General features: G+C 33.5%; 1 protein-coding gene, 3 non-coding genes and 1 pseudogene across 4 annotated transcripts; 4 read left to right on the forward strand and 1 right to left on the reverse strand.

Annotated features, from left to right (window-relative positions):
- The first annotated feature begins 2531 nt into the window (after nucleotides 1-2531).
- On the forward strand, nucleotides 2532-2726 carry LOC125843419 (U2 spliceosomal RNA). Its single transcript, XR_007444016.1, has one exon. It is a non-coding gene; the product is annotated as a U2 spliceosomal RNA (small nuclear RNA).
- Nucleotides 2727-3193: 467 nt separating this feature from the next.
- LOC125843437 (U2 spliceosomal RNA) lies at nucleotides 3194-3358 on the forward strand (annotated as a pseudogene).
- A 681-nt stretch (nucleotides 3359-4039) lies between these two features.
- LOC125843417 (U2 spliceosomal RNA) lies at nucleotides 4040-4235 on the forward strand. The gene has a single exon (XR_007444014.1). It is a non-coding gene; the product is annotated as a U2 spliceosomal RNA (small nuclear RNA).
- A 2997-nt stretch (nucleotides 4236-7232) lies between these two features.
- LOC125843432 (U2 spliceosomal RNA) lies at nucleotides 7233-7426 on the forward strand. The gene has a single exon (XR_007444028.1). It is a non-coding gene; the product is annotated as a U2 spliceosomal RNA (small nuclear RNA).
- Nucleotides 7427-9184: 1758 nt separating this feature from the next.
- LOC125842198 (histidine decarboxylase-like) lies at nucleotides 9185-11239 on the reverse strand. Its single transcript, XM_049521442.1, has 5 exons — nucleotides 11155-11239; nucleotides 10529-10989; nucleotides 10244-10437; nucleotides 10006-10142; nucleotides 9185-9919 (listed from the first exon to the last, which is right to left on the reverse strand). The coding sequence occupies exons 1-5, from the start codon at nucleotides 11176-11178 to the stop codon at nucleotides 9341-9343; spliced, it is 1395 nt and encodes a 464-aa protein (XP_049377399.1). The 5' UTR covers nucleotides 11179-11239; the 3' UTR covers nucleotides 9185-9340.
- Nucleotides 11240-13270: the final 2031 nt, after the last annotated feature.

Here is a 13270-nt window from a genome sequence, read left to right on the forward strand (position 1 = left end):
AGAATAAAATAAACTAATGTATATAAAAATACAATAACTTATGTGGGAGTTTCTCTAACCGACAATCATCACATAAGAGCTATAGTGATGATACAACGATCTACCTCATGCTGCCAGCGCATCCTATACCCGGCCAAAGGTATAGAACCTAAACTGTCTAATGGATCCACTAGTCTATTGCGAAAAGGATTCCTCTAAAAAGTATGACCCTTTTCTACCCATGATGGTTACATGGTTCTATAGTGACGTGAGTTATCTAAACTCATGCTAGTCCCCAATTCGGTGCTCAATACTACTCCCAAAATATACTGGCTCTTCTGTTTTAAAAAAACATATTTCTTCTGTGATTTGAGATTAGTGTTCAAAAACTTAGCTCAAAGGCTATCTTGGAAAGCAAAGTTTCCCCTCTTGCTTCATTTAGAAAGCAATTTCTTTTTCTGAAAACTTTCCCGAAGGCTCTTTGGAAATCTCAGTTTTCGTTTTTATTTAAATGTGAAAACAATTTAAATCTCTTTAATTTGGGAAAACTTAGTCCCCATATACTTTTGAAGAAATGAACTTCAAACTTTACTCTTTATTCTTTACTCAACTTGAACTTTTAAGTCTTAAAACAAAGTTAAAACATTTGGAAAAGACTCTTGGAAAACTCTAGGAACTTATCTTGACTTGACTCTTACTTCTCTTGACTTTGATCTTAACTTTCCTTGAATTGAATTATGGATTCAAGGTTCATTATCTCATGTTTATGGATGATTTCATGATGTTTAGATGTACTTTAGAGTGTTAGAATCAACTAGGAAATATAGGTACATCACTTAGGAACTAGTACGAAAAGGTAGGGGAAGAATGGGGTAAACTGGCGTCCTTGGCGCTCTGAGAGGCGTGGGGCGCCAGATCACAAACTTCAGAGCTGAAGTTGTGGCGCTCTGGCTGGCGCGTCACCCCAGAGGCCAAACTTCAGACTCTGAAGTGGGGCGCTTTGAGAGGCGCGGCGTCCCAACTCCTTGCCCAGCAAACTCCGACTTTTCTCCTTGGTTTTTCATCTCTAAGCTCTCTAAACTTTTATGGTTCTTTCCCCAAACACTAAGGATCATTAGTGCCCTCAATACCCAATAGATTTAACTCGAAAAACAACCCGAAAACACGAATCAAATCAACACTGGATAGTCAACAATCAACCAACAAGAATTCAAAAATGTTCTTCAAGAACTTCACTTCTTAACATGTAAACAACTCCAAATCGCTGAATTGAAACAAATTGGTGTGTGGGTGAACTAACCCATCACTAAAAGATCTCACATACCTTAATAGGGATCACCCCCGACGAATTTCACTTCAAACGCTTGACGTTCTTGGCGAAATCTTGGTTTTTCTCCTTTCTTTCTTCTTTTCTCTTTTCTCCAAGCCCTAAGCGTTCTTAAATTTACCAAAAACTGATTTAGGTTCTGTTTTTACCCCAACAAACCCCTAAAATCGAATTAGGAAATAACTTAGAGAAAAGACTACTTTGTCCTTCCTTCAATCCAACAGCCCAACTTCCGAAAGGCATATCTCATTCATACAATGTCCAAATCGTGTAATCTCGGCGGCGTTGAAAAGATCTCTCCAAGGGCTTTCCAACCATATCAAGAGCTGCTACTAACTCATCCTGAGATAGGAGTTATGGCCGTTTGAAAATGGCCAAAACTCACTTTCTTAACTTAGACAAAATTTCCAGATTTTCTTATTCTTTCCAAAAATCAATATTTTCATATTTTAAACTCTTTATAGTCGTTTCTAGGTGCGAGATGTTACACGCCCTTTAAAACATTGGTTGTAACTGCCTCCTGAGATAGAAGGTTCCAAACTTAAGTCCAGAGTAGAACAAAGGAGACTAAATTCTCTTTCACATGTAATGCTACTGACAGTTTTAGAATTTTCTATCCTATTTAGATCCTGAAATTGATGCAGATAAGATCAGTCTGGTAGATCATATTGTTTTTTACCTTTCTAAGAAATACAGTACAACTATAATACAAAAATAGCAATTCAACCATTGCAATGATGCCTCAATCCTGAATTAGTTGGGTTTTGCATATAAATTCTCTACATCAATTTTATTCCATCTTCACCAAAAAAATTTCCAAACTAAATAATTTGTACAATGAAACAAACAAGAGATATTGGTGGTTTTCAATATCGATTGTGGTTTTCGGTCCATTCCACCATCATGAAAACCTACCAACCACGTAGATATGGATAATCGACTTCACCAAAAACATAAGAAAATGAAAAGAAATCACTTGATACTTCTCGTCTTGGAAGAGATTGAACTTAATCACTGGTGATTTTTATCAATATATAAAGAAAATCCATCGACGAATCAAAAAAATAATCAAAAACTTTGTTTCCATGGCCTTAATTTTGATAGATGAACTTCTTAGATTCCTTCTAATTTTCCAGAAACACATTTTTATCCCACACTGCCTAGAAAGAGAGATTTAATTTAACAAGTGACATATAAAATATCCCGGCATAACACATGGAAAAGCATACCTTTCTCGGCCTTTTGGCTAAGATCAAGTGTAGTATCTGTTCTTATCAGTTTAATATCTGATATGTGAGTCATCGATTCACACGATATTAACTCTATTTTTTAAGGGGGAGGTTCACCACGGTAGCTTGCTATCGGGACCTTCATGAGTCACCCTGGTGTTGCACTACTGCCTTGGCCTGGCTCACCCCACCAATACTAGTTCTAAAAACCTTTTTTTTCATAACAGTACACAATTTGTCCCTTCTAATTTGGGGAAGTTTGATCCATAAGAGCTACTGAACTAATATTAGTTCTTTTCTTTCAGTAAGTTGTACTGTGCTACTCCTAAAGATAAATGGTGACCCTATATATGGTGAGCCAATTTTAGTATGATCCGATATATAATTGGACCAAATTCGATGTCAGATCTTGTAATCTCTAACAACATTAAAAAATAATAATGGAAAAGGAGACTCAGATGCACTATTTTGTCGTCTAATATCAAACACAAGGTGAGCACCCAAAGTTCTCACTGACTGCACAATTTATCTTCACAGCACATAATGCACTAGCCAGGAATCGAACCAAGGACTGTACAGTGGCAGGGTATTATTCTACCACCAGACCACTGGTGCTTGATGTTTTAAAAATACCATTTTACCTACATAGTCGCAAAGTACCACCTCTAATGTAAGATCAAGTGTAGTATCTGTTCATATCAGTATATTACATTATACTGACTCTATTTTTTAGGGGATGTCCATACGGTAGCTTGCTATTGGGATTCAGGACCTTCAAGCGTCCTCTGGCATTGCACTAGTGTCTTGGCTTGACGCACCCCCACTAAATTTAGTTGTAAAAGCTTTACTTTACATTCTCACTTATCAATTATTTGGGAATTATAAAAGGTTATTCTCAAATCTCTAGAGTATCAAAAGATTCAATTTGTGTTATGAATCGACAAATCTTTAAAGATTTGTGAAAAATAATTTGTGTTTCTTATTAGTTTTCAATATTGTTCACAACAGAGGAATATGAGGGGAAGGTCCATCACGGTAGCTTGCTATCAGGACCTTTAAACATCGCCTAGGTGTTGCACTACTACCTTGGCTTGGTGCACCCCACCAATTCTAGGTTGTAAACATTTCTTTCAATTGTTTGTTGAAGGAGTTTCTTCGAGATCCAGGACAAAGATATTAGTACTTGGGATTTTTGTGAACTTATTATTAACCTTTAATGGTGGAAAATGTTATGTCAACAAATTGAAATTTCCATTTCTTGTTTTCTATCTTATTTTGGAACTATTTTGCAGCCAACAAAACGTAAAATATTGTCTCATTCACTACTATTTGATCGATGGAACTATAGACGATTAATGGGATTGAATTAGTTTAATATATAAAACCAGAGAAGATGATTACTAGCTTAACATATAGAAGCTCTTCTAGTCCCATACTGACTGGAAAGAGAGATTTTATGTAACAAAGTGAATATAAAATAGCCCGGCATAACACATGGAAAATCATACCTTTCTCGGCCTTTTGGCTAAGATCAAGTGTAGTATCTGTTCTTATCAGTTTAATATCTGATATGTGAGTCATCGACTCACACGATATTAACTCTATTTTTTAAGGGGGGAGGTTCACCACGGTAGCTTGCTATTGGGGCCTTCATGAGTCGCTTTGGTGTTGCACTACTGCCTTGGCCTGGCTCACCCCACCAATTCTAGTTCTAAAAACCTTTGATTTCATAGCAGTACACAATTTTGGGCAGTTTTATACATAAGAGCTCTCTATGCCATTGCAAGTTGCACATTTTAATTAAAATCAGATATGAACAGCTATAACTTATAAATCTTGAGAGTTAGACTAATGTTTCAACCTACCATTTGGCACCTTTTTTTTTCAGTAAGATGAACTGTACTACTACTAAAGATAAATGGTGACCCATAGTGTGTAAAATACTAATGAATTCGATTTCTCAGCTTGTAATCTCCAACGACATTTAAAAATGATTGTGGAAAAAGAGAGGGCTCAGATGCGCTGTTTTGTCGTCTGTTATCAGACAAGGTGAGGACCCAAGTTCTCATAGACTACGCAATTTATCTTCACAGCACTCGAATAATGCACCAGCCGGGAATTGAACCCGGGTCTGTACCGTGGCAGGGTACTATTCTACCACTAGACCACTGGTGCTTTATATTATAACTATCCAATGTTGAATATGGAATCAACACTGGCTAATTCAATTAGTGTTACTATGAAGGATGATCCATTGGGGAAATTTCGTCTATGTTACGAGTCTGAGAATGACACAATCGATGCTCCAATGATTTAGAAATGTGGATTTAGAGTTGTCGCCTTCGAGCACATTTGCACAAGTGGAGGAAGGTCCATCACGGTAGCTTGCTATTGGGATCTTCAATCATTGCCTTGGTGTTGCACTATAACCTTGGCCTGGCGCACCCCACCAATTTTATTCCAAAATTTTAGATTATTTCAATTGATATGTAATAATGTTCTCTTGTAAAGAATTCTATGAATCTACAAAATATTTTTGTTGTCGTGATGTTGAACATCAATCGATATAACAAAACCTGCATGAGGTGCTAACATTGTTGATGACTTGAAACCATTTCATACTACATCTATCTCAGAATGTTTTCGATGATGATTTTTTTTAAGTATCAAAAAACAAAAGAGAAGGCTCAGATGCGCTGTTTTGTCGTCTGATATCAGACAAGGTGATGACCCAAGTTCTCATAGACTACGCAATTTATCTTCACAGCACTCGAATAATGCACCAGCCGGGAATTGAACCCGGGTCTGTACCGTGGCAGGGTACTATTCTACCACTAGACCACTGGTGCTTGATGTTTTAAGAATTCCATTTTTTATAATTACTCGCAAAGTATCACCCCTAAAATATATGATATCAATAAATTGAAACGTAAGATTAAGTGTAGTATATATTCTTATCGATATAATAATAGTAGTAAAAAACTACTGAGGTCGATGGGGATGACGATTGCTCTTATGACTAGTTTCCCTACTTAAACTACATCGTTGTGCCATGCGACCTAGAGTAATGCCCATTTCATTTCTACGAAGCCTAGTATTGTTGACTCCAGAAGTTTTCAAATATTGAGTATTACAATCAAATTGAATGGAAAAGGTGGCCAATATGCCTCATCGCCCAATGGAAAATTGTAGTTCTAAGAGCAATACTCAATTGCAGTTTCAATTGAGTATTGTTTTTTTGAAAAAAAAAAAAAAATTTATTTGTATGAATTTCTCGTTAGATCTAAGAGCATCACTATATATGAAAAATAACAAAGATGTCATATTTAAAAATAAAAAAAATAAAAAAAAGACATATTCAATTGCAGTTCATGAACTAAGCCACAATTTTTGTTATAAAATTTTATTAGGGTCCATCCATAATGAGGCAAACTCCAATTTTTTTTAAAATAAAATAATGTTGTGATTCGTTGAGTTATGAGCGTACTCTAATTTTAAAAAAAAAATAAAAAAAAATGGTCCAACTAAGACAAAGCAGAACGTCTACGTTTCTTTTTTTATGAACATGTTTTCTGCTCACCAAAAACAATTGCATCCATCATTTTCCTGAAATAACAAAACAAGAAACAACTGAATACCAAATATTTTGAAGTGAACAAATAAATTTTTTTACCTTTGAACATGCACAACTCCAAAATTTACGACCAAGATTTCTTGAAGTCCTGATGTTTTCATTTTACAATACTCTTTGCATTTACAAATATCTAGTTCAATTGAATATACAAACTTTCCGGATTATTGAGACATGTCTATCAAATTTCAAAAATCATATAAAAAAAGTAGAAGATGAATGAGAAAATGTGGAGTGAATAACACATATTTATTGTTGAAAAAGGAGATATAGCTTCATGTGAGGAAGAAAGAGACATAGATTCACGTGAGGAGCTAGTAAAAAGAATTATAGTTTGCCCATCTGTGGGCGAACTACCTTTAAAGTTATGTAATATTATTTTGGATGTATTTGGAGTTAACAGAGATGACACTATTAAAAGATGGTAGTTATAGTTCGTCCATAAATGGGCTAACGGTCCGTTTTGGTGTGTGTTTTTAGAGAGGGTCCTTTTTGGTGTTAGGGTTCAAAAAGTGTCCATTTTGGTGCTGGACTCCTCAAAAAATAGCTTTTAGATCACATGCATAAACCCCGTATCTTATGTGACGACATTCCTGATTCTATCACGGATAACATAATGTTAGATTTTTAGCAAAAGGTAGCTAAATTGATGAAATAATATTTGGGAAGCTCTCAAAGAATTAAACTAACTTGACAAGTAACCAACAGTTAATTTCAGCAAAATTGTTGAAACTATTATGCAGCCAACACCAGTTATTTCGAACCATAGTTCTTCTTAAGTTTTAATAATGCTCAATTCTCGAAAAAACATCTAATAAATACCGAAAGCAAAATTGTTGAAAGTATTTTGCAGCCAACAAAACGTAAATTGTTTCATTCACTGCTCTTTGATCAATACTTACTATATTATAGACGATTAATGGGATTGAATTAGTTTTATATATAAAACCAGAGAAGATGATTTCTAGTTTAATATAGAAGCTCTTCTAGTCCCACACTGCCTAGAAAGAGAGATTTTATGCAACAAGTGACATATAAAATAGCCCGGCACAACACATAGAGAATCATACCTTTCTCGGCCTTTTGGCTAAGATCAAGTGTAGTATCTGTTCTTATCAGTTTAATATCTGATATGTGAGTCATCGACTCACNAGCTTAGAAAGACATTTCGTCTCCTCAGTAATAGTAACAATAAATTCATAATTTTCTATGGCAGTAATGAGAATTTTTTCCACAACTTGTTGGTCAGAAATATCATCACCTTGAATTATCATTTCATTAACAATATTCATGACTCTTGTGCAATATTTATCTATGGGAAAAGGGTTTGATATACCCCTCAACTTTATCATTTAGAGCTAATATATCCCTCGTTATGAAAGTGGCTCATATATACCCCTACTTATATACAAATGGCTCACATATACCCTTTTCCTCTAACAGAAATGAAAAAAATTAATTTTCGTTGAATTTTTTATTATTTAAAAATATATATATAATCCCTTATGAGTATATTTAATCCTCCTTAAACATATTTGTTTTGACTTTTTTTTGTTTCAATGACTAATTTAGATTTATTATTTTGATGATCAAATTTATTTATGTTTCACTAATATTTTTGTAAAACTTATTATAGATGACCAAATTTGGTTCTTTCAAATACAAAAAATAAATTACAATATAGATAAAAAATATATATATAGTTTCAAATTATAATATAGCCACAAAAAAAATAATCTTTATACTAAGGAATGAAAGAAAAAAATAATATAAAAATAAGAAACTCAAATAATTATAATCAAAGAAGTCAAAAAATAATTTATGTATGAAAAAGATTAAAATATACCTTGAACTTTGCTAGAAGAATCATATATACCCCTAAATAATTTTTAAGAAAATTAAAAGTCAAAAATATAAATTTAAAATTAATTTTTTCACTTCCGTTAAATGAAGAGTATATGTGAGATCATTTTGTAACTGTAGAGGCATATGTGAGATCATTTTGTAACTGTAGAGGCATATGTGAGCCGTTTGTATAACGGTAAGGGTATATATGAGTCACTTTCATAACAAAGGGCATATCAGCTCCAAATGGCAAGGTTGAGGGGTATATCAAACCCTTTTCCCATTATCTATTTTTTCAGATTCTATCATCTTCAAATTTTGAAAGTCTCTTCTAAGAGTTTGAAGATTTATAGGCGTTCCTTTTCGTCACCATACACCTCATCTTTCAAAAACTCCCAAGCTTGTTTTGCAGTCTCACAAGTAGCACTTTTTGCGAAATATGCTCTTGAGACTCTCATTTGAATTTTGCTCAAAGTTTTTGCATCTTGACGATACTTAGCCTCAAGATTTTCCATCTCTACTGCTGAAAGTTCACTATCATTTTCTGGCTATTCATTGCCACTTGCAATAATAGTCCACAAACCATCAGCTTTCAAATATGTTTTCATTCTTACCTTCCAGTATTCTAAATCATTTCCATCAAAAAATGGAGTAAGAACAACTAAAAAATTAACACCTTCATTTAATTTAGATTCCATAAAAAAAAATTCTTCACCTAACTCTAGATTAAGAACGAAAAACTATTGTGATTCCAATTTGTAGGAAATATAGAAGGAGAATATGTTTTTCTTAGAGAATGCTCAAGTTATATTAGGCTACTTAAGATCACTTGAGATCATTATAATTATCAAATACAACTCTATTTATACTACTCAAAATATAAAGCCAAAACTCTTGCACAAATAACTAGATACATGTATTACAAATTCTAAAAGAATTTTTGAAAAACTACGAGACAATATTGAAAGACTAAACATCAAGATGTGAATGCATTAATTCCAATAGTGTGTATGTACTTCAATGTCCATCAGGTATAATCTTGTTCCGATTATATATTAAGAGTAAATTAATGCTACACACGATTATATATTAAGAGTAAATTAATGCTACACAAAGATGATAAAAGAGTATTACGTAAAAAAAAATTATTAAAAAAATTACAATTGTATAGTCAAGTGGTACAATGAGGTAAGTATAAAATTCACTTTCAATGTGGGAATCAAATGAAGTTAGTAAATGTCATCTTTATGGAAGACATATAAACAAATTAGAGAGCTCTAAGAAATTCCAATTTTGAAGAGGCAGATTATATCTTGTCTTCTTTGTTTTCTAAGAACTAATGTAGTCAATCTTATGATAAGAGCATGCACAATTTTGAGCACCAATGTCATCTGCAACACAAGGTGCCTCCGCTTTTCCGTCTTTGTACCATTGTTTTCTTTGTTGCACTAATTCACTGATGAAATTGTCAAGCATTTCTCGTGTGATGCCTGGCATAACAATAACATGTGCCATGTCTTTGACACATGAAAGTTGCCAACGACGAACAAATTCATGGTCACGAGGCCTTTCAAGTACAACTATGATGCTAAGCTCATTTAGCATGACACTTATCCCTGCTTGTTGAAGACGATCTTTCAAATATTTAGCATTCTCGAGGCATTTCCTAACATCCTTTTGCAGGCCAAATTGACCTTTTGCGCTCAAGCTATACCACAAGAAAATTGGAGTCAAACCATTACGACTGCCAGAAATAGTGGCATCCACAGAAGCAATGTACTCCACATTTGTTGAGAGATTATTGATGTAGCTTTTTCTTGTTATTTGGACACCACAAGGCATTGGACATCCCAAAAACTTGTGTCCAGAAATTGTGACACTTCCAATTGGCTTCTTGAAATTAATCATCTGTACATTTTGCACAAAAAATTATCAGCATGTTGCTCTCAAAATTACTAAAGAAATTGTAATTAGAAGTAAGAAGTGAAACTCACATTGTTTATAAAAGGGGTCATAAGACCACATAGTGCTGCATCACAGTGGATGTAAAACCTATCTTGTGAATAGCCACAATCTTTGAGTATTTCAAGAATAATATCAAGGTCATCTATAGCTCCTTTGAAAGTAGTTCCTATAATTAAAAGAACCATCAAGAGTAAAAGTCGTAAGATGACTAATTAAGTCCATTAAAGAAACAAAAGAAAAAGGATAAAAGTTGGATTAGGTATATACCAATTGTGACATTTATAATTGCTGGTCTGTCCTTATTTTGAAGTAACTTTGCTCTTAAATCTGAATAATCCATCTCTCCATTTACTGATGTGTTGATTGTTTCTGAATCCATTCTGTACATTCTTGCAGCTTTGAAGACTGAGTAATGAGAGTCTTTCGATGCATATAATATCCCCTCCGGAAGTAGCTCTCTCCTACATAAGTAATGTTTAGAAATGTAAGAGCACTGAAACAATATATAAAAGTTATTATATTATATATACTCAGGTCATTATATGAACTTACCCTAACAAAATACCATGGAGATTGCCTTCGGTGCCACCATTGGTAACATATCCCCAGTATTGATCCTTTTCAATTTCCCAAAGTTGTGCAAACCAATCCAAAACTGCCACTTCAAAGTCTTTTGAATGGAAATCGACAGTGTTTTGAAGAAAAGGATCACCACAATTGTTTAAGTGAAACTGCAAAAGTGGTGCTAAAGTTGCATAGTGATCATAACATATGTTGACTGGATAACCTAAATGAAAATTGACTCGTTGGGTAAGTGTGTCTAAATAATTGACCAAGATAGTGTCCAAGGAAGGACCCTCATTCTTCAATCCAGGCTCCATCACCTCAAGTTGCAAGTTCTTCCTTGGCCTTGCGATTGGTTGTGCCACTTTCTGTTTCTTGTTGTCCCCATTCGGAAACAAACTAATTCGCCGTGCCAAACCTCTCGGTGTTAAGACTGATGGCTCAAAGTCCTGTCAAGTATCACAACCTAATGTAAGATATAATTAGGTAAATAAAAACATATTCTATCTAATAAAGAGATCACGAAAACTAAAATCTTCTTAATAAAGATAAGAAGAGGCTAATATAGTGGGGATGTTTGTGCATGTAACAAACATGATATGAAGAGTACATACCATTTCAAGTGAGAGGCTACCCATTCTCGTGAAACACAAATTTATAGTAAGTATTTTTTGTTTGCTAAATGTATTAGAATGGAGAAGTAATTGGTGACTGAATATTGTGTTTATATGTTTGGTGGTATTTATATATAGCTCAAACCAATCACCCTGTTCCTTTTTCCTCTTTATTTCCTTCTCTCTTTCCTATTAGTTTCCCACTTCCCTTTTTTGAGGTACATATTGACCCCGTGTTAGAAAGTCACTATATTATTTTATTATCAATGGGTAGGTGAGACCAATGAGAAGCCAAATCCAAATGAACATTCAAATAGTGGGGGTAGAAAGTAAAGCTATAAACTAATTCATTTATAAACCCCTTGTACCAATTTATATACCAATTTATATGATACTTTTCGTTTTTGAGAGTCAAACAATTTGAGTTTGATCAGAAATTTACGCATTAAAATATTTATTTTTTTAAAAAAATAAAATTTATATATTTGTGAACTACGTAAAAAGTATTATAAGTTACAATAATTGCGAATTTAGATGTCATTAGTGCAATAAATAGTACTACAAGTTTTTAAATGTGCTTAAATCATGCAAAATTAAATTAAAATGCACTAAGAAAAAATGTGTTTAAAAAGCGGGAAAATAATGTTTATTAGGAAAAGGACATATTTTATCGAAAAATAATAATTGGGGCATTTTTTAATCATTGATTGTTGGAGCATTTTTGGATGAACTAATAACGGATGACATTTTGTTTAATTTTACATAGTTTAAGAGCATTTTTTTACCCTCTTTTGTTTACTTTAATTTTCTATAGTGTCATTGTTTGTCTGACAGTTTCATGGTTGCTATAGTGAGGGATTGTTATATATGTATATTGACATTTGACATTTAGATCTCATTTAGCTATTATAGACACACTATACAAAATTAGAAAGGGTATGAACATAAAATAAAAACATAAAATAAACATCAATAGCCCTTCCTCGTGAAACTATGATTATATATAATTGATGAGCACCTTTCAAATACAATTTTTTTTTCTTTTAGATATTCGTACTTAAAATTTACTATATATGTGCATGGTTGCTATAATTATTTCTTTCTTAATTAAAGGTGTTAGTTACTATTCTTGGATATAAAAAAATCCTTAATAGATATCGATTATCTTGAATAAGCCATATGCAACATCAATCTAAATTAATGGTGCTTCGATGTGAAACCAAATAGCAAAAAAATAGGCAATTCGACCAAAAACTTGCAAACTGACAGAAGTACGCGACATTTTGCTTTCACTGGTTGGATTTATTTGAGGATAATATCAAACATATACAATAAAGTAATTAGTTTACAATAAATATAGTCATGTTTTATTTACATAAAAAAATAGCTAAAAGTCATAGGAAGTATACACTAACTATACAATATAGCTAGCCAAAAGTCATAGAAAGTATACACTAACTATACAATATAGTGTCACACCCCAAAACCAGATGTGATGACACGTGCCCAAACCCCACCGGACATGTCAGCCTAACACCCAAAAACCCGACGATACAGAATTTATAAAACAAGAATAAGATAGAAAGATAAGCGAAAGTCTTTAAATAAACTCAACATAACCCAAGAATTGGTTGTCACATGTACAAACCTCTAATACAGAATCTGAATAAAATATACAAGTCTCATAGTAAAGTTCTAGAATAGAACAGAACAGTAAATATAGATAACTTGAGGGCACGTCTGGAATGAACCGCTACCTCTCAAGTAAGTCTGGAAGCTCTAATTTGAAGATGAGTAATAAGCCGGATCTGATAGAGCTGTCAACCTACACAACTGTGTAGAAGCAAGGGTGAGTACCAAAAGCAACAGGTACTCGCAAGTAACACTAAACTAAGCTAAACTAGCAGCTACAAACAACTCCTTTCAATCCCAACCGAACCACCGAAACTTCATTCTAACAGCGAACCAACAACCTATACTACACAATTCATAATCAACAGATATATCCAACAGTGTCTCAACATCAACCTCATATCCTCATGTAAGAGCAAATAGATCATATATCACATGAAGAGGGGCAAATAGGAAAAATCCACACACCACAGACAAAGATGAA

This window comes from Solanum stenotomum, chromosome 10 (genome assembly GCF_019186545.1).
Source record: "Solanum stenotomum isolate F172 chromosome 10, ASM1918654v1, whole genome shotgun sequence".
NCBI lineage: Eukaryota > Viridiplantae > Streptophyta > Magnoliopsida > Solanales > Solanaceae > Solanum > Solanum stenotomum.